The 25526-nt window shown below is 41.9% G+C and overlaps 1 protein-coding gene across 2 annotated transcripts in view; it reads left to right on the top strand.

Moving 5' to 3' along the window:
- Nucleotides 1-4453: 4453 nt before the first annotated feature.
- Nucleotides 4454-25526, top strand: part of acvr2aa (activin A receptor type 2Aa) — a 71755-nt gene continuing 50682 nt past the window's right edge. For both annotated transcript variants that reach the window (XM_072686557.1, XM_072686556.1), the window contains exon 1: nt 4454-5816. In XM_072686557.1, coding sequence (XP_072542658.1) covers nt 5762-5816 — 55 coding nt within the window. In that variant the 5' untranslated portion in view covers nt 4454-5761. The remainder of the gene's footprint in view (nt 5817-25526) is intronic.

The following is a 25526-nucleotide window of genomic DNA, read 5'->3' as shown; positions in this document are numbered from 1 at the left end:
GTTCATAAATGAGCTTTGTGACTTTCTTGAGGGAATTCCACAGCAAATGATCACATACCTACAGTGTGAATGCAACAAATACTACATATCATACCTACCTATTAGTGCCCAAATATGCTAAAATATCTAATATTCATTGGTGCAGCGTTTAAGCACCAAGGAACAAAGGACCTGTTAAAAGCTCAGTTAGTTACATGGAATAACATGACACAGGGGCTATCATTTCACAGGGACTAAAATAATTATTAATTAATTTTATGCAAAGAAAAAGTTGTAATTAAAATGAATTAGTTATACTTAGTAAAACTCTTGACATATCTGTCCAAACACAAGTTGCTTTTGTTGATATAAGATCACTTAAAGAATAGTACACACACACACACATACACACACACACATATATATATATATATATATAATATAAATAGTAAATCAACTAAATATTTTAAAATACCAGCTCAAAATATCACTACAATAAGCCATTATTTTGACATAGTTTTGACAAGTCATTCTTTTATTATACTAACTGAACAATTTGAGAAAATAAGCTATTTTAATACTAAGGAACCTTAAATACAATATCTCAGAATTCATTATTTTGAGTTACTAAATAAAAAAGAGAGAAACTAGTTTAACAGAGTAAGCAATACTTTTGAGGTACTAAGTAAAAAAGTTGAGAAACTATTTTTAAATGGTATGTAAGTTATGTTTTTTGTCAAATGCGGTAAGAAAGTAATTATTTAGGGGGTTTAGAGAATCTTTTAATATATAAAGTAAAAAATTAATATGCCAATATTTTGTGGACAAAATGTCAACATTTCTGAAGTCACATTTATAAACTAAGTCAAGCTTTTGAGATAAGAAGGCATTATTTATGATACTATTTAAAATTTTTATTGTTCATTCTTCATTTTAATTCTAAGTAAAAATTCATTAGTTTAAAACACAATATTAAAACTTTTGAGAAACTATTTTAACATAGTGAGCAATGTTTTTGAGATACTAAGTAAAATGTCGAGAAATTATTTTTTGACATTAAGTAGAATGTTTTTCGTAATTTATCCAATTTTTTCAGAAAAAAAAACATTATGTTTGGGTCGTAGGTCAAATGAATGAGAATTTATTTTAATGTAGTAAGTAAAAGTCTCGAACAAGACTTTCTTAAGTCCCATTTTTTAGGTACTAAGTTGAAATATTGAGAAATTAATTTAAATTGTATTTTAATAAAATACACTATATGTCCAAATGTTTGTGGACAGTCCTTCTAATGAATGCATTCAGCTGCTTTAAGTCACCACTTGCTGCACAATTGCACACGCACACAGCTTGTGTAGTCCCTGTAGAGAATTACTGCCAGTAGAATAGGACTCTCTAAAGCTGATGGGCTAGAGGGGTATAAAGCCCGTGGAACTAACTGTAACTCTGGAATGATGGATGGTGCTCCATCCAATACTTTTTGGGATAAGTTGGGGAGTTGTGGATGATGAGGTGGAGTGGTGATCATCCAACATCCTGACCTCACTAATGCTCTTGTAGCTGAATGCAATCGGATCTTCACAGTAATGTTCCTCCTCCAAATTCTAGTAGAAAGCCTTCTGTCCCTGGACAGTTGAGACAGTTACCCCAGCAAAAAGATAATGATAGGCTTCTCAATACCCTTCATTTGCCTAAGTCATTATTTCAACACAGTAAAAAGTTTGAAGATGCTACACCCCAAGTTGGAGAAAATCATTTTAAAATAGTAAGTTATGAATTTAATAAGTCATTATTGTAAGATAGCATGTCTCAAAGTGTACAGCCAGAAACTGAGAAGCAGAGAGCTTTTCATCATTCATCTTTTTTCAGTGACACTGAGCTTAAAAAAAGCACTCAGATTTGGCTGGAGAGAATAAAGGGATGGAGCAAAAGAATGAGAGAGAAACAGGGTTGGGGGTGAGCAAAAAAAAAAGAGCGTTCTTCAGCATTATTTAGGGTTTTAAATATCAGGAGTGGGAGAGAAAGTGGTGGGACAATATCAGTCTCCATCAGGGTTTGACCTTCATAGTAGCTTAGTAGGGATATTGTCAAAGTCACCACCCTGTTCTGGGCGAAAATAGCATTTGGTGATGGCTTTGGCCTTAAAAAAAGTGTTCCAGCCGGCACATGTTGAAAAGGCCTCTGCACACTCATTACATGAGGAAATGGATGGGCTTAGATCACAGGATGGTAATGCATTTCATTTTCGTGGCAATGAAAACACTTGGTTAAATGAGGCTTGAAACAGAGGGGATTATGCAGTATGTATCTGTAGATCAGCACGTCTCCTCCGATACAGGCAAAGTCAGTCATCACCATTTTTCCGATTGCTGCTGATACAGCATCACCAGCCAACCAGCATGCTCGGAGGAAAGCATCGGGTCTCCAGCTCCACCACACAGCTCCTCATATGGACCTCCTTCTGACTACGACCGGTCCTCATATGGACCTCCTCCTGACTACGACTGGTCCTCATATGGACCTCCTCCTGACTACAACTGGTCCTCATATGGACCTCCTTCTGACTACGACCGGTCCTCATATGGACCTCCTCCTGACTACGACTGGTCCTCATATGGACCTCCTCCTGACTACAACTGGTCCTCATATGGATCTCCTCCTAACTACAACTGGTCCTCATATGGATCTCCTCCTAACTACGACCGGTCCTCATATGGACCTCCTCCTAACTACGACTGATCCTCATATGAACCTCCTCCTGAATGCGACCGGTCCTCATATGAACCTACTCATGACTGCGACTGGTCTTCATATGGACCTCCTCCTGACTGTAACTGGTCTTCATATGGACCTCCTCCTGACTGTAACTGGTCCTCATATGGACCTCCTCCTGACTGTAACTGGTCTTCATATGGACCTCCTTCTGGCTGGGACCGGTCCTCATATGGACCTCCTCCTGACTACGACTGTTCCTCATATGGACCTCCTCCTAACTACGACTGATCCTCATATGGACCTCTTCATGACTGCGACTGGTTCTCATATGGACCTCCTCCTGACTACAACTGGTCCTCATATGGACCTCCTCCTGACTGTAACTGGTCTTCATATGGACCTCCTCCTGACTGTAACTGGTCCTCATATGGACCTCCTCCTGACTGTAACTGGTCCTCATATGGACCTCCTCCTGGCTGGGACTGGTCCTCATATGGACCTCCTCCTGACTGTAACTGGTCTTCATATGGACCTCCTCCTGACTGTAACTGGTCTTCATATGGACCTCCTCCTGACTACGACTGATCCTCATATGGACCATCTCCTGACTGCGACCGGTCCTCATATGAACCTACTCCTGACTGCGACTGGTCTTCATATGGACCTCCTCCTGACTGTAACTGGTCTTCATATGGACCTCCTCCTGACTGCGACCGGTCCTCATATGGACCTCCTTCTGGCTGGGACTGGTCCTCATATGGACCTCCTCCTGACTACGACCGGTCCTCATATGAACCTCCTCCTGACTACGACTGTTCCTCATATGGACCTCCTCCTGACTAAGACTGTTCCTCATATGGACCTCCTCCTGGACCACCACCACATCACCATGCAGTACTACTGGGGCACCGTGGTTGTGTGACAGAGCTGAGAGTTTACTGAATGAATGTGTTGACGTACAGCATTGTTCGCTCGGCGGTTCAAACAGATATAGTCTGTAGGCGTCGTTCTCATAGAAGGTGCGTGCAAGCCTCATCCTCCCAGATTGAGGGTATTGTTACTGTCGCCGTCATCCTTTGCACATTAGAAGCGTCTGTGACTAATTCTGGAGGAACATCTTTTTTATTAGGCCATTAATTACACATGTATACAAATGTTATGACACGCACTGACATGAATAATAATAGGCTTTCTCTCTCGCCCTAGGGTGTGCTGCTCATATTAAATCCCAAGATCATTTATGACACACAGACACATTACAACCCTTTATTCTGACCAGTTACTCACACGCTCAAGGATCTGGATGGAGGCCTGGACGGAGGACACCGCACAGGTCTAATGGGTGCAGTGGGCGTCACTTGGGATGCAGTGAGGCTCGCTCTTTATAAGACAGGGTGTTAGAACCGTAGTGGGGGACATTTGGAGCTGAAACTGGGAATATATATATATATTAGGCTCTAAAGGTTTGCTGAAGTGTGTTACATCACGTTATAGTAAGCATTCAGGCTCAACCTCCCTCCCAGCTAGCTGTGACTAACCTGCCCACCGTCCACACGCCGCACGTAGAGCCCCGCCTCCTCGCGGCGCTGGAACGGGTTGCTGGCCCCTCATTGGTCGCAGACAAATCTGGCTCATGGCTTCCGCACCTCTGATTGGACAAAGGCGCGTCAGTCAGCCTCGCTGCATGACGTGGCCGCGAAATGGGCGGGAAAAGAGGCTGGGGAACCAAAAAAAAACAAAAACAACCCGCCCGGGCTGCCATCTTGAATACAGTACAGCCTACAGTGCGAGCCGCTTTACCGAGGGCAGCGCAGAGACACGGGGACGGCTACGGAGGGCCAGGCAGGTCGGAAAGCATCGTTACAGGCAGACGGATGCAGAAATCTGCGAGTTAAACCGAGGGGCTTGTGCTGAGAGAAGTTAACGACGACTTTGCCAGCGACCCCCCTTCCCCCCTTCCTCCCGTCCTCCTCCCGTCCTCCTCCTCCTCCTCCTCGTCGTCGTCGTCGTTGAAGTTGGATAGCAGCCGTTGACGGATAGCTGGCCATGCTAACCGTCGTCGCCGAAGGAGCCGACTCGGGCAAGAGGACATTACCGGGCTGCGGGGGTCTCGCCACGTCGGTGTTTTGAGCTGGCTTTCGGTTGTTTTTGGGGGGTTTGAGGAGGGCTCGCGGAGCACAGCCTTCCCGCTTTTTTTAATTTGCCGTTACGGAGAGAGCGAGCGCCAGAGCGCGAGAGCGCGAGAGAGGGACAGAGCGAGCGCGAGAGGCGGCGCGAGAGGCAGCGCGAGAGGCAGCGCGAGAGGGAGCGCTAGCTAGGGTAGCTATCGCTAGCTAACTGGAGCGGAATGGGGAATATGGGGAATATGGGGAATTTAGCTACAGCGAGCGCCAGAGCCACGTTAAGCTCGTCGTCTCTGTGAACTTCAGCCGATTTAGACCGGCCTAAGTTTATTCCCCCTAATTTATCCCCCCTAATTGAAGTATTACCGCCCATTAGAGCCACTATCAGCCCCCCCGCCTCATCACAACAACAGTCCGAGGATGGCTCGGGTGGCTCGGCATTCCCGTGACTTTCCCGTGGAGAAGTGAGAGTGTGGGACGCTGCCTCCTTCCCTCTCTCTAGCCGCCATGGGCATGGGAAGTGGCCCGCTCGCCGCAGGAGAGCTTACTGGCCGGTCCGGGAGCTTATTCCGGGAGCTTTGACGGGCTTTCTCGCTACTTCTTTTTTTTCAGCTAGCTAGCCGTTTGCCCGAGGCGTGCAGCTAGCTCGGAGCTCCCGGCGGTTAATATGGGGTTTGTGATGAACCCGCTTTCCTAAAACTGCCCCCTTTTCAGCCTCAAACCGATTTAAAACTGTATTTTTATGTTTGTGTTGATCCGGATTCCGTCACGTCCCCGGACTGCCTGAATACCAGCGCGCTGTCGAACCCCTGCCCGGAGTGTGTGTGAGTGGACGGACGGACGGACGGACGGACGGGTTCGAGGGGAAATTGCTGGAAGCTCGCAGCTGTTGGACTCGATCACGACGAAAGGAGAGACCAGGTTCACGACGAGAAGAAGGAGGAGATATGGGTCCAGCCACCAAACTGGCGTTCGGAGTGTTCCTCATCTCCTGCTCCTCAGGTGGGTCTGGGAGTGCTGGTCTGGTACTGGGTGGGAAACCGCATCGCGATGATGACACTAACCAAGTCCTGGACGGGGCTTGGTTCTGTATAGCATCAAAAAAGTACCCAAGACACCCTGTTATTATTATTAGTATTATTGGTGCCAATCATGATATATACACTCAAATCTGAAGTCTAATCATTTAACCTTAATTAATTAATTAAGGAAAAGGTGATATTAATGCTATTTATGTGTAATTACCCAACATAATAAGCAATTGGTGCATTACAGAGACCTCTAGTATTTATATGTTCAGGGTATGGCTGGGAGACTGACGGTATTACAGTTATACTGCATTTTTAAAATGATCTTAAAGATGTTTTTACAATGATACATTGATATATATTTATGACAATAAGAGCTTCAGCAGTGACAGATCATTAAAAGCTACTATTCCAGTATCAGGAATACCGTTAACCATTTACATTTAAGGTGATATTAATGCTATTTATGTGTAATTACCCAACATAATAAGCAATTGGTGCATTACAGAGACCTCTAGTATTTATATGTTCAGGGTATGGCTGGGAGACTGACAGTAAAACAGTTATACTGAATTTTTAAAATGATCTTAAAGATGTTTTTACAATGATACATTGATATATATTTATGACAATAAGAGCTTCAGCAGTGACAGATCATTAAAAGCTACTATTCCAATACCAGGAATACTGTTAACCATTTACATTTAAGGCATGTAGCAGACGCTTCTCCAGAGCGACTTACAAAAGTGCTTTGCTATTTACCCAAGAGAAACCTCAGCTAGTTAGAATAGACTAATAGTTGACCAGGACTAATCACAGTGTCTGTAATGAAACGTGTAGCTGATCAACGTTGCGATATCTCAGCTCGATATGCCTAGAAAAGTTTTTTTTGGTGTGCATATCACGATAATAAAATTTAGGGTTATGTAGTACAATACCGTCATATTGCCCACCCCTTGTACAAGCTTTCTTCCAAACGAAATAACACCATAAATGTGTGTTTATGTAATTGTGTATATATATTTATTAATCTGGCAGTTGTTTTTACGTTGTGTCCAATAGAAATGCTCCAAAATGACTTGGGATAAAAAATTATCCTTCTCCTGTAAGGATCATTTTGGAGAGACGAGGTTTTTGCCTGACAGCCATGATATAAATAATGCAGTGTACTGTAATATATACCTGGTATCTCCGTTTTTGCCATTTTGTAGCCACATTTGACAACGAGAAATAGTAGAAATAGTCCAAAATGCAGTAAATTGACTTCAGTTGAAAGTTCGTAAGGTTTGCAGGGTTCAGGAGTGTCAGTGACGTTTACGCTTGGACAGCGGACTGTAATATAAGTTTAGACATTTATTGCCTGCAGAATTGTCTCAGTAAACAATATTATCACACTCCAAATAAAATTACAAATGACCATGCAAGCATTAGTGTGATATTACTGATGCTAATGTTCCTGAATATTTTATAGTATATTATATATTAATAACTAGATTCTGCACAGACAGCGTGGACGCTATTCACTTCCGGCGATATTTTGCTTTAGTTTGTTTGGAAAGCAATATATTGACAAACTGGTGTGTTGGTATGAGCTCTTCTTGTCCGTGGTACTCTCTAGCCGAGGGCAGATCTCCTGTACCAGACCTCTGTTGGTTCAGTTTGCATGTATCGACACTTCCTGTGCCAAACTACAAATCTCATATGATCTTGTAAATTATGTTTGTGTGTAGCTAATCAGGTTAAGTTAAGTCTGTGGAGTCTTTAATGACGTGGTGCCTTTTCTATTGTATGCACTTTTTAACCAGCCTTGGATAGGCCATTGTGCTTGGTGACAGATTGCTATTATTGATGCTTGTCTTAAAGGTCTGTAAGTATTCAGGAGGCTCAAAGCACACAGTGAACAGTTTGGCGTTTTGTTAGAAGCCTCATTTGCAAATCACAGCTTTTATTGCAGAAGTCAATCCTGTGTAAACAAAAGCCAGAGGAAGTGTGCATGGATTTCTCCCATGCTTAAAGTAACAGGGTTTTAGTTGCAGATGTGCAGTATCCATAGGTTTTCCACCTCTTGGCTTAAAAAAAAAAAACCCACATATGCCTTGGACTATCCACAAACCTTCGTTTCTTTGGTGGTAAAGGTTCTGCAACTGTAACTGAGTCCACCAGTAAAGCCCACGGCGAGAGGAGAGCAGAAAGAAAACACATTCGCGTGAACAAAGCAATTGGACTTCTGATGTATGTGATAATAACTAGTCTATAATTAATGTTCTCTGTGCTGCTGCATTTTTTATGGGTAACATGTTAAACTCCCCCATCTGCAGGCAGCTTCAGCTGGTAGGCGAAGTCGAACATTGCACTAGCATCATCAATTATCAAAAGAAGAGGAGGATGGGCGTTATATTTGCGTACGTGGTAGAGATCAGTGTTTTCGTGGGCGATGGCGATCGGCTGATCGCAGATACTGATTGAAGGCAGGCAAATCTTGTAATCCCATCATCATGCAGGGCTTCTGTAATGTTCATGCATGGTTTCTCAATTAACCACATTCAGAACGATGTAGATCTTTAAGTACTTGTAGAGCTGTGGGAGTCCGTGAGTTAGCGTACGCTGTGGAGTTTCAAGTGGTTAAACAATGGAAAAGGGCTGTTATCTAGCGCTTCTTCCGGATTTCTTCCAACAGTTGCAGCTGTTTTTTTGCCCGTGGTTAAATTTGGTATGCACTGTTTGCTGTTTTGTGTGATTAGTGGTGTTTGCCAGCTCTGCTGTGTTCTGATACTCACTGTACTGGGCTGAGTGATGCTTACTCTCAGTGTGATTGCTTTTAGTCTTTACTCTACTTTCCCCACAAGACACGTTAGGTTGACACCATTTAAACATTTTACAAATATTTTAACTGCCAGACTGACGACTACAGCACACTGAGCGGAGTACAACACCGGCTCTGATAGCCTCCCGCAGCTGTACGCAAGCTCCGTAGCTCCATCTAGCTGTTGAACAAGGGAAACCTTCAACCATATTAAGCCTGGAAATCAGCCGGTGCTGATACATAGCCGATAGAGTTTTCCGTCCCTAGTATGTGCACATCTGATGAACATGATGTTAGTCACCGGACCCAAAGAGAGCACGGTTGGCCTTGCTCTCTCCTGGGTGGGTAGATGGTATCTTCTCCTCACATCACTCTCTGGTTGCGCCCGTGTCGGAGAAGGCAAGCCTCAGTGTTTTTACCGTCCCAGTGTTGGGAGAATATGCATGGTTTGGGTAATCGTTGAGGCAAATTGGGGAGAAACTGGGAAAAAGAAAACCTGGACTTGCAATCGATTTAACCATAATTTAGACGTTGGGTAGATGTTAGGTATGCTGGTTTACCCTAAAAATTATTATTCTTCCTTATTCTTGCCGCTGAAAGAGTCGAATGAGTAGATTACAAACCCAGTCCTTCAGTCTTTTGACCGGCAGGCTAGGAAGAACATATCTGATAACACAATCATTTGCAATTATTTACCAAAGATACACCTTCTCTCCGTCTCCTGCAGGCCAGCCTCAGCCTGAATGTGAAGAATAAATGCCGCTTCTCCGTTTGGACTAATTGGACAAATTTTTGGGGGTCGAACCTGTGTGTTTTTAGGTGTTTCGCTCAGTGTGATCTTGCTCTGTCACTAGCACTTTATTCCTTTCAGCACTTCATTTGTAAGCCATCAGAGCGAGTGTGCCGTTACTCAGGTTCACAGCTGAGAGCGAAGCAGTGGGTTGTCTCAGAGGCTGTGTTTACTCCGTTGACCTTAACTGGATTTCCATGAGGCAGAAGCCTCAACTGCAACAGTGACACTGTAAGCAAGACCATTTTTAATGAATTTTTAAATCTGATTTTAGAAAAACTGTCGTAGTATAAAGAATACACCACGACTCAGGCACTACTTTTTGTGCAATCAGTGCAAAGCTAATAACACGGCAGTGGACAGACATGTGCTGTCGGGATGGTGTGGTGCAACGAGGCTCTATTGTATTGTCCTCGGAGAACGGCCTGTATCTTTGCAAATGAAATAAAGTATTGATGGAGTTATTTTGGCTGCACGAGTTGAGGTTGGTGGTAACTTTGGTGTGTGAACTGGTTCCAGTGTCAGTTTAGAGGGATCCACTTGTTTAGCCGTTTGCTGCTCTGTAAGCTGGACATCAGAAAGGTGTCGTGCTAAGAGTGCTCTTAAATTCGTTGTGCTCTCTGAGTGTTTGATTTTGGCACATTTTACAAGCAGCATGGCTTTTATCGATCTCCTTAGTGCCTTCTTTATTGTGCAAGCCAAAATGAGCCCACACTCCAATTTTGTACGCTGCGGGAGCCGATATAACTCTTTCGGATTAACGTTACTAGTAAGTTAGGTTTGCTAATGCTAATGTTGGTAGTGCACCCCTACGGCTACTCTGCCACGAACCTTTGGATGTGAACTAATAATTGAAAATCAATACAGTACTACAAAACATATTATTATAATGCTCAAGTTTATTAATGTTTTCTTGCACCCCTAATTAATGTGAAGTCACTTCACTCTTCACACGATCTAAAAAAGCTATTTGTCTCTCATAAGAGACAAAAAGGAAAACATAAATGACTATATAAAGATAAGTAAAATGCCTTTAGATATATAGACAGTTGTCTTAAGCCTAGGCTTATGTTTATCTACCATGTTCTTTGTTCTTTTCTAAATTTTGTAACTTATGTTATTTATTTCCTTTGACTATACTATTCAGATGTAATTACATAATTATAGTAATATAAGATTATATAACTCGTTATAGGTAAAAGACAAAAACGTGTGCACAAATGATAGTAATCTAATATATAATATAATTACATTAAAAACTGAAATGGGCTGAAATCTGAGGGCATTTTGATTCATCAACCGGTATGGATAATTATTCATTATGCAGCTGATGCAGATTTTAAATGGCAAGATATTCTGATAACCTGATATTTTTGCTTATTATAATTGTATTTATATTGTAGAATTTAATTTTAGTTTGTAGTTTTAGTTAAAGCAAGTACTTAAAGTTATTAATTGTCAATTTTTTACATTTCTGATAAACAGCTGAACCTGCCAGTGGGGCTAGGCATGCCCTTAGTCACCAGTGTGGCCAGTGTGGTTCTACAGTTAGGAAGTTGGTTAAGTGAGCTTGAAGGGGAGTGAGTCTGGGAGACCTAACCTCACTGTTGAGCCTTCTGAAGGTGTTGTAGGCTTAATTCAGCGAAATGCTGGTGCCAGGTGAAGAGCTTGCATTTAGAGTATGGGTGAAGGGAATGAGCTGGGATCTATATGTTACACCAACTGTTAGGTGCCGGATTCTTTACAGATCTTTTTCTGTAGTACTTCACTTTGGTCTTAAGTTAGTATAATTATTGTAGTATTTGGTGTTTGCATCTTTGCGAGTCTGGTTTCTATTTATTACTATTTATTATTTATTTATTTATCATTTTAACATGGTTCTTGGTGTTATAACATGTTTTCTTCCATGCTTTTGGAAATTTTGTGGTTGAACTGATCAGATCAGACGGTATTACTGACATGTATGAATAGAGGGTGCCTCAAATTGGGTTTCCCAACTATCTAAAAGGTTTTGGGGAGTTTGAAGCCCTACAGAAAAGTCACATATCATCAACACTGTTGGCCGTATTTTTCCGATACCGAGTTAACCATGGGTCAATGTCAATGTCAATATGGGCTGCCATTATTCACCAACTAATATATAGGTTGGGTCCTGGCACGCGGTTTAAAGAAGTTTACAACGTTTGTGGGTTTGATATCCAGGTTCGCTGAGCTGCCAACATTGGGCCCTTGAGCAAGATGCTTAACCCTTTCTGCTACCTGGCTTCTGCAGTGGAGGATGCCCACCGCTCCGGGCATGTGTGCTCGCTGTCCACTGTGTGTGTTTGCTTACTAGTGTCTATATTTGTAAGTTCACTGTACGGACGGGTTAAAGGCGGAAGTCTTGCGTTGTCTGGAGTAGGAGTTGATCTCTAAGCTGAATCTAAAAGTCTGCTGAGATAACCTGTGGTATTAAACGCTCACTGCAGATCAGTAGAGGTTCAAAGCAGAAACGAGGTTCCTGGCTCTAGCTAAACAGGATGAAGTGCAGAAGGCATGGTAGAAGTTGTGCAGGTCCTTCACTGTAGGTAATACGAGCATCTGTGCAGCAGGCTAAATTAAATGCACAGCACTATTGGCAGGCATGGTCTTTGAGGATAGAGTGGTTTGCTTGCTTTACCCTGTTGAGAAAAAAAAGGCCTGAAAGAGGATTTTCTAGCATAATTGGACTCTCTGTTGGTACTAAACTCACCCCAGGCTCGAGTGCTCATATAGCTCATAAATTAAAGACCTTCACTGTTCTACCAGAGGAGTAATCCAGGTAAGACTTTCAAGTCGATTGGCTCAAACGCGCACAAGGTTTGGCATGGCTTGTGCACATGATTGCCAAGTGGACCAAAGCTGGGAAGCTGCCAGCGCAAGGTTAATTACACGTTATTCATACCTCCTGCTTCTCGTAATGAATCAAGATTTACCAACATACAGTCAATACACAAATAAGAGACTTCTTTTTTACGGTCGGCTTTGTTTAGCTGAGCACACAAACGTGGACGTTAAGGCAGTGCTGTAATGGTGTGTACTTCCAGTCGTCATAAAATTAAAAGCAAGGGACATTTTACATTTATTAGTTTTTTACATTGTATATCGCTGCTGTACAGTTAAAAGTTATCTCAGTTTTTTGTCTGAGAATAAACTTTTAAACTAAAATAAAATTTTACATTGACTTCCGAAACTAAATACGGAAAATCCAGATTATTCATTAAATATTGTCCATTAATACTACTTCTTTAATGTTAATACTAACAGTAAAGACATGTTTTTGGTTGAGTAATGAAAAAATTAATGAATTAATTAATGATTTTATTTATTTTCGGGGCATATGTAATTTCAAAAATAACATCAGGTAATATCAGCACTTCATAGCATACGTTCATGCATGTATGCCCACATGCTTGTGCACTGAATGTGCAGTCTTGCACAAGATTTTGGACAGATTTTGTTAAATGTTTATTTAGTACATAAATGGATAAATCCTCTGTGAGAAACAAACTTAAATATGAGATTTTCCTGCACATATTAGAGCAGAAATCCTGTTTGTTTACTGAATGTAACATATTGGAAAAAATAAAACAAAACATTTTGCTGTTAAATGAAAAAAGTAAGCAGTAATTATGCTTTATAATATGTAGAAATGTGTCTCTGTAGAAGACATGACTTTTAAAAATCAGCAACATGTGCCATTTGGCCCGGGTGCTCAGAAATTGGCAAATGGATGTATATGTGCAGCTACATTTTCAGTGTTTAAGGTATAGACTTACTTCTCTAATGAAATGCCTTTCTTCAACACAAATATGAAGATACGCCACTGCTAGCTTGATGCAGACATAGCATTGGAAATATCAGCACTTTGCTGGTATTGCTGGTAATGATAAAAAAAAGGACTACTCATAAAGCAACTAAAAAGGCTTTTGAATTAATGAGTGCTGTTTTCACAGCTGGCCTACTCATGGTTTTATGGCATTCACGACTTAATCACCCCGGAAGCTTCCCAAAACAGCAAAAAAAATATGCAGAGCCTTAATGCTCTCTCTCAACAGGTTAAATACTGCACCTCTCAATTTTCTTTTGTTTGTTAAAATGTCAAAAACATGGACAATCTATTAGAGAATCTATTTAGAGAATCTGGTCACTTTTTACAGACACTTGTCTGTAAAATGTCTGACAGACTAGGCAGGGCTGGTTATCTGCACTGTAAATGAACCCTGTAGAGAACATGATGTATTTGCTAGCTGCATTAGAGACCCCGGCTTCTGATCACTACCAGCATGACCGGGATTCGAACCAGCAATCCTCTGGTTGTAGCGACAGTGGTTCATTTTGTTTTGTGTTTAAACCCCAACCACTGATCCCACTGTTTAATACTATTGAAGTTTTCCTGGAATTTGATATTGAAAATCGCAATATATCATCTAGCTTACAGTATCGCAATATATGGCGATATTTTTCATCGTAACCCCGATTCAATCCAGGTACCTGCCAATACAATACTTTTTTGATTAATAGCAGATTCATCGGATATTTAAATGAGAAAAATGTTGTCCCACTTACTGGAAGAAGGTCATGTGTCTTTTTGTTTGAAATATTACGTTGATGTATTCTTGATATTGCCATACACAGGTCTCAGAATGGTGCCACCCACACTGCATGACCAGCTTTAAATATTGCACAGTCATTTAGGGACATTGATTATTCTTGGCTGGCCTGCCGAGCGGTCTGACAAAAACGTTACACCAATGAATAATGGAACTTAGGGTAAGCAGAAAAAAGAGCCTAGCGCTAATTGTCGGCGTGTTGAACTCAGCTATTGCTTCAAACTGAGAAGGGATCTAATAAAGACAGAACTGTGGAATACATTACAGACTGTGTGCTTAAAGACCAGGCTGTTTTTAAAGCCCTCTTTTTATTACCCGGATCCTTTGAGAGGAAATAGATAAATAGGTAAATCTCACATAAAGTGGTCTCAAAGTATGAGCCGAAGTGAAGTGTGTGCGCTAACGTTTATGATATCAAGACACCAGTGGTTTAAAGATGCTGGCGGTCCGGCTTAGCCGGCTGTTTGACGTGTCAGTAATGAAAGCCTTATTATGCACAAGTGCAAATATGCAAAATATGCAAATTCACTCATTACATGGCAATTATTGCTGGTGTTTGGGTTGTACTGGGAGGAGATTTAGTTGTCTAATGTATCTTGGAGAGACTAATGCATTAATACTGCTTTAACATGTGACTCAGATGTGTCTCAGACCACCTCCTGAAGTGGTTTGAGGGATCGGATTTGTATCTACTTTAAATTGTATATGTTTACTCTTTCATTTTATGTGGCTTGGCCTTATCCATATATAATCCTGATGCTCAAGATGCATGACATGACCTGGTTTAAGCGGAGGCCATGTTTATCTGGAGTGTTTACTCAAGCAGGTAGAGACGTAATTGATGACCAACCAAATGCCCACATTAAAACTCATTGAGTGGCCAGCAAATTTATGGCTTTGTAAGAGCTTTTCTTCATCAGTCTAACGCCTTATTTTCATTTATATCATGTCCCACGTCCAGAAAAAGCACACCTTCAAAACTGCTTAAAATGTGATGCTGTGTTGGCCAAAAAAAGTTTATTCCCCTAATATCAACATTGCCCACATAATTGCCATCAACTGGGTCCCGGTAAGCAATTCAGGTTTTATCATCATTGCCCTTTTGACCTTCCATTGTCCACAGTCGTAGCTGTGGCCCAGCCAAGACGAGGAGATGCATAGTTTCCCTTGTAAAATAGATCCAGACAGCTTAGCAGGGGGCCATTATACATCCACGGCACTTCTACAGCAAATCCCCAAAACAAAGATTTTTGTTATGTTGAGGATAATACACATTTACCTCGTAAATCCCCCTTTGTGGAGTCACACAGCAGGCATGCTGATGGGCAATTTGGTAAGCCTAGTGCTTTTGCGTGCACCCGGGCTATTACAGGATTACGGCTCATGTTTTCGAACACGAGGTCACAAGATGACATAAACGAAGATAAAGAGGCCGGCCTGTGTTGAGGAGTCACTGCCAGAGCGTTTCCTTTTATTTAAAGCTACGCTAGTCATATTTTCTCATTAGGCTTGGAAGTCACATGGATTTTCCTGAGTGGAAACGGAGGAAACCTTCTGGTGCCATTTTTCAGATTCATTAAAATCATTCAAATGGCTGGAATCGGGCTTCTCACTGTGGAGCTTTCAGTAAACTGCAGATATTTTGCTGACTTAGCAAGAAGCAGGTGGTTCACTTGCTGTTGGCTAATTGCTGTGGTATTTTTGGAACATACTGAGGATGGTTAAAAAGCCCTCCTGCAGTTTTGAAATCATTTGACCACAGGCGTAAGGGTGGGTGATATGATAAAAATATATAATATTGTAAAACTTAAAGCAGTTTCACAATTTTGATGTCCAGGCGAAATGCATTGGTAGCGACAGATTCTTAAAAAACGCTGTTCAAATACTGTATAGTGATTTCTATTCAAAATCTGCTGCACTTCATCCAATTTACCAGCACTAATTACAATCTTTAAATGAAATATGCAGTCAGTCAGAGTTCCTTAAGCACTGGCGATAACCATGAAAAATTATCACAATTTCAATTAAAATATCTATAAATCTATAAAACAACTACCAGTACTACAGTTTACTGTTCAGATTTGAACTGTATTTCATCCTGTTCTGTACTTTGCAGGCCGGCCACAGCAACTTCTGAACATACATGGAAATGCATTGATTATTAGAGATATACTGTTGATCATTGTTCCATTCGCTGCCAATACTGATATGTTTCCAGTACCATAGGACATTATCACCATCAGCTATAACATTAAAACCACCTGCCTAATATTGTGGAGTTCCCCCTCAGATGACAAAACAGCTCTGACCATTCAAGGCATGGACTCCTTGAAGGATTTAGGGCCTCCATGAGCATCAGTGAGCCTTGGGCAACCATGATCATGTCCTCCTCTTGTAGCACTTTTGGTAGGTGCTGACCACTGTATAACAGGAACACCCCACAAAGACCTGGCTGATGTTTTGGAGATGTTCTGAGCCAGGCAGTCGTCTAGCCACCACAGTTTGGTTCATTTTTCACCTTCAAGAACTGACTGTTCACCCTCTGCCTAATATATCCACCCCTTGACAGGTGCCATTGTTATGACATATGTTCATGCTATATACCAAATATGTATGTAGCTAGGCGTCATATTGCCCACCCTTACAGCACTTTATCTCGTTGAAACCAATAATTGTCCCACCTGTGCTGTTAACCATTGCTGTTATTTAGTTTTGTTCATTTCCTCAGTGAAGGATCATTTGCCCAGATGAAATCAGTGTCCCTGGCTCCTGCATGTTTCTTTAATGGCATTCAGACGGATGTTTTTCTCTCCCAGGATCAGATGTCAGTTTGAACCCGTATGCTGCGTGGTCAGGCCCGTTGCGATTATTGCAGTGTTATGAATGACTCCTCCACCCCCATTAGATCCGTCACAGAGTGCCAGCAGCTCTGATTCTCTGAAGAGCGTTTGTTTCATGGTTCAGCGTTTGCTTGTTTGACAGAGAGCACACACCGCATAATAAATACTCATAAAAAGTCACGTCCAATTTCTCTTCCTCACTGCCCCAATCTACATGACTTTTGGAATGCGGTGGTCCTTCGGCAAGGTGTTTAAATAGCAAGGAGGATTTCTTCTTGCTCTTTTTTTATAGCACTCGGGTCTATTCTGCGCTCTTGATTGAAGGCTTGACCTTGCGTCGCTTAGCAGCGTATTTTGATCCGCCTCTTGAAGTGGACTTCCATGACATAGGCAGGTTGTTAGCCTCTGTCGTCCAAGATGCAGGTGCCTCTGTGAATAATTTACTACCACGGTTGACCACTGCTGACGGCAGGGTTATTTGAAATCAAACGTGCCGTCTTTGTCCTCTGACAGTTTTCTTTGACCTGTGCTGTTTTGTCCACTTTTCTGTCGTGCATCTGCAGCGGCGTGGCCGTGTTAGAAAGGACGGGCGTTAAACGTTTACAAAGCTTTATATAAAGCTTTTTCCGGTGATGGACCTGCATCCTGAATGCCGTAACCATGCTGGAGACTGGTGTGCAATGTATAGAGATGCCAGATTTGAGATTCCCTCTGTTTAATATGCACAGAATTGGGCATTACGATTTGTTATGAGTCGGATAGAACAGGATATTAACTAAAACTCACACTTAGATAAGTAGGCTCCTTTTTTACTTTATTTTGAGCAGACAGTAGTAGAAGGTACATTCCACCTAGGTTCTTACACAAGTTTCCACCCAGGACCAATTCTGCGCTTGTTTGGGGGGGGGGAGCTTATCATTATCGAGTGTCACATTTCTGTGCACATTTTTGCGAGATAAAGAGACTTAGGTTATTCTGTTTACTGCCTTTACTTATTTTCCTTGGATACAAACAATCAAGCAGTGAAGAACGATGCTTTCAACAAGCCGTTCTAATAGGAGAACGTTTTCAGCATGCAGGTGATAAGTCACATATCAAAATTAAACAATCATGAAACCCTAGAAGTAAATCCCAGACCACCGATTTCAGGAGGGCCGGAGATTGGTTCTTTGGGCCGCCCCCTGGCCTCTGAAAGAGCTTTTACACTTGACCATATATATGAAACTCTCAGAGCTAGCGCTCCTGGGTCAGGAGAAAAACACTGTGGAAAAGCTAGTGTGAAAACGCCCTTGTAGTCCCCCCCCGTTGAGCTGTGAACACCTGCTCTTGCACAGTTCCTTCTTTTATGTAGGCCTGATTAAAAAAGTCAACAATTGAAAAAGACACTGAAAAGCATCTCTTATGCTGTAAAAGTTTTCCAAAATTAAAAGAATAAAGCATTAAAACTTTTTTGCTTTTGTGCATTTGCTTTAGCATTAGCTAGTTTCAGTTTCACTTTGTTCCACTAAGGCTATATATAGACATTTACAGTTGTTGATTTGAAAGAAGCAAGCAGGGCTTTAGCTTGTGTGTTATTGGCAATCGTCATAAATCAGAGCTTGAACCAAACATAGCTTACAGCTTCAGGTTTCTAGGTGGAACACAAGGTCCTTGTGAAATTTGGTTTAGCATGAAGTTCAACAGTATTTGCACACAAGCTACTGCACTTCGTATGACTTGTTTTGAATGGCAACATGCATACTGTGACAAATTGGGGCAAATACATTTACTGTTGCACCCCTAGTAAAAATATTCTAAGCATGTTGTCACGTTTTAGTGAAATTTTAAATATCCACCAATACCAATACCATATGTTTCCTAGAGCACTAAAATCTACCAACCTAGATTGAGCTTTAGTATCTAGTTTAGCATTTTCTGCTGATATATGTTGATTTTTTTGGGGGGGGGGTCCTTTTGTCGGGGAGTGAACAATATGTAAACAGCAGCCGGCAGAAAAATGTACAAGGCTTTGATACGACAGCAGTGATGCACCAACTTGCCCACAGGATTACAATCTGGCGTCGCCTTTAACACAAATTTCACTGGTCAGCGGCGACTCCCAGTCAGACACAAAGCCGACTCCCTTTTGAAACAGCTTGACAACTGCTGGGGACCAAATCTTATCCTGTAAATCCAGTCTGGGATTTCCAGTATGGTCATTTGTGGCTGTGCTGCAGCACATTGGGGGTTGATGAAGAGGCCTGTGAGAAAGCCTCATCTCCTTTTGCAGTCCATACTCTCAGTCCATGCTCTCAAACAAAAGGTCAGCGGCTTGCGCTCGGCAGTTGTCTCAGTGCAGGTGATGCTCTTTTCAGATGGTGGCTAATGGTGGTTGATGTGGTCCTCTGGGGGGTGGGGGTTGGTTTTCCAAAAGCAGCTTAGAGCGGATTTGGAGCAAAAAGTGTGTTAAACATGATTGACAGTCAATTCACTGACATACACAAAAAAAAGCTCTGCGACATATGTTTGCCACATGTTAGAACCCAAAATTCTGGATTTTATTCTCATTCAAAATAAGCTCTTAACATCACCCTGATTTTGATGATGAAAACAAAAAGGTTGTCATTTGGCTTATCGGGCACTTGGATCTTATTTCTCGACGAATCACCAAGATCTCAGTGCTTTACAAGCGTGGCTTAATTGCTCGCTAGATGCATTTCAGTGGCTTATGATAACAGTCACGCAGCCATTTGCTCAGTTAATAGCTCATAAGCACCATAATCAATATTTGATGCTTATAACTCATTTGGGAAGTTGTAACCGGGGTTTACGTCTCCCATTAGAGTTGTATCATATGATTGGACCATAAACCGCATATCTGTTCTGTGTGTCAGGTGGTCTAAATCAAGCTGGGGAATTGGGGGGTTTTTATGTTCAGCCATTTTTCTAGATTTCCTAACTTAATAGCCATACATCAGGCAGCCAAGGCAACCCAGTGCTGAGAATGCTTCTACACATAACCTGAATATTGAGACATTTGACTTAAACATCACCGGAGAACCATGAACCTAGGAGAAAACTGCTACAGTTTGGATGGCTGCTTGGTGAGCAAGTTTAAAAATGAAAAATTCTCCTTGTTTTTCTGAAAGTCGTGGAGAAATTTTGTTAAAATTGGGAAGTCTTGACGTCATTCGTGTTTGTAGGTAGAAAAGATGATAGACGATATGGACATTTTTTTTTCAATTGTCAATATAGACTATGCTATGTTTATCAGAGTAAATTGTGAAAATGGTCAGTATTAAAGAAGGCTGACTAACTACGTTGCATTAAGTGAGCATAGTTACTCTTGTTCAACTAGAGGCCAGTATGTCAGTAGTTTTGTACATTGGTTTAAACATTTGGTGGGGCTTTTTATTTTTGTTTATTTATTTGTTTTTTGGTCTATTGGAACATCAAAACAGTTAAATATTTGGATGTCGTATATAGTGAAAATGTCTTCAAGTATTACTATTTTATTTTTCATACATTGCTCACCCCCATTACTTACATGCATCTGAATGTAAATAATGGTCATGGTTCTATGCACTCTTGAACCTGTCGATACAAAGATTACATTAAATATAAACATAATTTACATTGTAAAAGCTACATAATTAACCACATAATAATAATAAATAATATAAATTAATAATAATAATAATTATGCCGATGTTAAATAAACCGAGCCTTTAGCATTAGAAGTACTACACTACTCAACTAGACTTTAGTCTTTTAGCTGCTCCATTGGCTTCCCTGTGCTGTAACGTGGTCCCTCTTGTTTCCAGGCGGTTCAGTACCTCTTAATAGCTGTACGGTTTAGAGTTGACCCGTTTTACAGCTCTGTTTTGGTAATGTCTGATTTTGTTTTCAGTAAACAGTCAACAGTATTTATTAATTAAGACTGCTAGACGTTTTACTAACTGTTCTGCTGGGAACACGTTTCTACTATACTGTCTGAGTAACTTTGCAGAATGAATGTAGGCCATCAGAGCTTCTGCTCTTCAACATTCAATAGGCTTCACCAGCACTAGGCCTGCTGATAAACTGTTGCTGCTTCAGCACTGGCATTGAGATCTGATGACAACCAGCAAGACGTTGATACAAAGGTTAAATTCAATGTAAATACAATCTAAGAAGTTTCTGACTACCAGTAATAATAATATTGCTGATGTTAAACAGATTACAGTTAACATTACTTGCAAGAACTAATAAGAACGAGTGGCATGGCAGCAAAGACACTACATGAAGAGACCCCTGTGGCTCGGCTCAGATTGGATTGGAATAGTGCCATGTGCCGCCCTGGACTCCAGGGACACTGGATCTGACCTGATTCCCTGTGGGAAGTTATTGGATGATAAGAGCTCCTTATTTTTCCTTCTCAGAGTAGTAAACTAATTTAGTCATGCATGCACATAGCTGTGTAGCAGGTTATATGGTTCTCTGCGCGGCCTGAGGGATATTTTGTGAACTGGACCGATTGTAAAGGGGTTAAGAGCAAGTCAAGTATAATTACCATAATATTAAACAAGCCTTTCATTAAACTGGTCAACATGTCTTGTCAAATACTGATAAATCCCCAGGACCTCCATATCAATATATCAGTCCCATCACACTGATATAGAACTTCAAGAACACATATGATTTGACCAGGGGTGCCCAGACCTTTGCAAAAGCCTGTACATTTACTATGGAGTGAGAAGTATGGTTCAGCAGAACCCCCCAGAACGATACGTTCCCTTCTTCTGTGCTTTGACTTTCTTCACACAGAGCTCCTTTGTGCTAAAGAGACCAAAGAGCGTTAGCCAGCGGAGGAGAGAGATTTATTGATGTACAAAGTGCACATGTTCCACTTTATTCACAACAATACAGCGTGGAGAGTTCCCACTGAGTTATGCTAATCCCGAGGGGGGGGGGAAGAGAAGCAAATGTTTGGAAATAAAAAATGGGATTGAAAGGAGTGCAAGGGGAGAGAAAGAGAAAGGAGGGGAGGAGAAGTCTTAGTGAGCGAGGAATCGAGACTAAGATTACCTCTTGGCTAGCAGCTTTAATCAAGGACAGAAACAGGATCTTAACATCTAGTCTGTCTGGTCCACTGGGCACGAAACATCTGTAACACGGGTTAATCACGCAACCGTCCGTCGGATATAGGGCACCACAGTCCTGTGTTTAAAAAGTCTAAAAAGACCCTTTTACCCTACATTTAACCCTACAAGTCAGTACTTACACAGTTACAACATGCTTATGAAGGGCCATAACATTAAAACCACTGAATAACATTGATTATCTGCTTCCAGTGGCTCCTGTCAAGGGTGAATCTACATATTAGGCAGCAAGTGAACAGTCAGTCCTCAAAGGTGATGGAGGTGTTGGAAGCATAAGAATCTGAGCCATCTGCTAGACGACTTTGTTTGTCAGAACATCTCGAAAGCATCAGGCGGGTCTTGTCAGGTGTTCTTGGTATGCAGTGGTCCAAGGAAGGACAACCGGAGACGCATTGACAGGGTCATGGGTGCCCAAAGCTCACTGATGCCCATGGGAGACCCACCTCACAACCCTTAGGACTGGGATCTTCTGCTAATATAATATATCTAAAGTAAAGGTGCACGTATTTGCCTTGCTCAAGGGCCCAACAGTGGCAGCTTGCCGAGCCCGTGTATCGAACCCACAACCCTGTTATCGATAGCCCGGCGCTCTAACCGCTGAGCCACCACTGCCCGATACATGCATTTATTGAGTATTATAAGTTCTTATTATAAGTTCTTTGATAGATAAATAGTAAATGTGTGACTTTGGTTGGGGCGAAAAAGAGATGTGGTTTCACAAGCCTTTAAGCGTTTAATCTTTTAGCCTCTTAGCTGCTCCCCTGGCTTTCCTGTGCTGTAATGTTTTGTAAGGTTTGAGCTCTGTTTTGGTTATGCCTGAATTTCTTTTATATAGCTACAGTTCCCAGAGTAAATACAGTTTCCATTCTAGGGCACTTTTGACTCTATTAAGACTGCTGTAGTTTAACAAAAGTGTTCTCCAGGAAGCAGGGATCAACTATTTTACCTGAGTAACGTTGCAGAATGAATGTAGGCCGTCAGAGCCTCTGCTCTGAACATTCAATAGGCCTCAGTCACCAGCACTAGGCCTGCTGATAAACTGTTGCTGCCTCAGCACTGGCATTGAGATCTGATGACAAACAGCAAGACGCTTCTTGCCTGCACTCTTCGGTACCTCATCTATCATCGTAACAGGCGTTCTCTGATCTATTAAGTGCACTTTGTTGTTCGTAAGCCTCCGTGACAAATACCTTTATTCACCTAAGTGCCCCGGTGCTTCCGGGCTTATGCCACACTCAGTGAGCCTGTGTAGGCAGCAACTTGCCGAGGGTTTAAAGGCCCTTGTTTGCATTTGAACCCGAGCCACTCCTCATGATGGTGAGGAGCATAGGAAATTATGTAAGCCTGATAAGCAACAAGAACGCAGTGAACACCCAGCTTCCAGTAATTTCGCAGTTCTTTTTTTCCCCCCTCTTGTCAGAAATGTGTAATGCAATACCACAGAACTAGAACAGGCACATAGTGTCACCAGGCTCAGCTGTGTTTTATCTTAGATCATCTTTGCTTGACTGGGTTTTGTCATAAGAAAAAATGACACTAAGCGAATAACTTCAGGCAGGTCTTGTGGAGTGTTTCTGGTAATCAAGTGGTCAGTACCTATGAACTGGAGAGTTCTCATTGATGTAACTTACAGGACTTAAAGGATCCTAATGTCTTGGTGCCACAGGACACCTCAGGGTCTATGTTTCGGAGGGACTTTTAATGTTATGGCTGATGGGTGTGTGCTCTTGTTTGATTAGGGAAGTCGGGTTGGTAGGAAGAATAATACAGGATACATGGTTGTTCGCTTAGAAGCAAAAGTAGGAGAACCGTGTGCTACTAAATGGGATTTCAGAAGTTCAGAAGTTTGTAAACTCTAGGCCTGTCAGGAGAACTAGTTTAATTGCCCCGAAATTATTTCAATAAATGATATTACTGTCATCAGGACAGTAATAGATCTAGTACTGTCATAGATCTAGATCATCAGGACCAAAGTAATTCATTTAAACCCCCACCTCAGCACTACATCGTGCAGCCCTAACAGACAGGACGTGCAGTGAAGCATTTTCAAGTGTGTTGCAAGTCTGACTCAAGTCATGCATGTTCGTTAGTGATCATTAGATCATTAGTCACTGAGTAGTCCCGACACACAGCCCATGTTCCAATAAACCACAGTCAAAGAGATGAGCACAGTGGCTAGCAGCTTCTTTTCTGACCTTCTCGCATTCGTTTCTTAGCACCTCTGAACCTCGATGTTCCCCTAAACAGTGGCAGGACCTTCTTGCTTTAGTGTCTGATCTGTGCCAGCGGCTCTCTCCCTCTCGTGTGTCGTAAGCTGTGGTGTAATTTGGTACCACTGCAGAAACTTGATGTTCATCTTCAGTACCACCGTTGGACTCCTTGAAACGGATGTGACAGTAATTCCTGCAGATTCCCTGTAATCCCGATAATGGTGACTTGTGTCTCTGGAACTAATCCTCCAGCTTTATCCCCACCAAGGGGCAATTAGCAAATTAATTCCACAAAATAATTTGCGCTGTGATTGCCGGTTCGCGGGTGCCTTTAACGAGCCGTTTTTGCTGTCATTGTTTTCCGCCAGTCGGGATACGGATGATTCACTGAAGATCTATTGGACGGCGTCCACTGGTTTTGATAGAGAGGACTATATTTAGTAACAAACACAATAAGACAACAAAAGCACACACCGTTTCTGTAGCTGATGCTTTGTTTGCAATGTGGTTCCGTGACTAATCTTCACTTGAGGAGGTGTGCCGTGCCAGAAAGGCTGGGATTGTGATGAGCGGCATAACAGGTTTTAATGGAACGTCCATTGCCACTGTTAGCGTACTCCCAAGATTTGCTCCGAGGAGCACCAAGTTCTTGACCTGAATTACTTTGTCAATAATGAAGTTTCGACACTTCGTCACTTTAATCAATTCCCTGTGATCTGAAGGACCACTCTCCCTATTTGGATGAAAACAAACCCGGTCAGAGTGCCTCGTGTTCCGAATTGGGAATCCTAGTGGCATCATTCCTGAAAGCTGCTGTCTAAATTCTGTATTAATGAGCCAAGCAGTGTTTTGGGGACTGATACAATATATCGGGACAATATTTGGCATTTTGGAATATATGGGCATCCGTGTTTTGTAGCGGTAGAGGTTTGGTAAAGGGAGGAGGACTCACTTCGCAGCAATTGGGTTGAAATTAAAGCACATTCCTTTTTTATTGTTCTGTAATTCCTGTGAATTCCCATACAGAGCCACACTGTGGAGCTCAACGTGGAAACACAACTGCTGACTGGTTAGCTAGCATTAAAAACTCCATCACTTTGGACGGATTCTTTTAGATTTTCTACTGTTGGTGCGATAAGTGATGAGCTCTCGAGAGGGGAATCGGGTTAGTGGCGTTAAAAGTATTTAGTCTGCTTCCCCGAGGAGACGAGTTTTACACATTCTGCAGCTTTGTGTGTTTGAATCAGATACGGTAAATAAAATGGCAGACTGACTGGCTTTAATGGCATC

The sequence above is a fragment of the Salminus brasiliensis genome, chromosome 8 (assembly GCF_030463535.1).
Source record: "Salminus brasiliensis chromosome 8, fSalBra1.hap2, whole genome shotgun sequence".
NCBI classification, from domain to species: domain Eukaryota; kingdom Metazoa; phylum Chordata; class Actinopteri; order Characiformes; family Bryconidae; genus Salminus; species Salminus brasiliensis.
The sequence above is the reverse complement of the archived record's forward strand: the minus strand, read 5'-3'. Positions and strand labels throughout refer to the sequence as shown.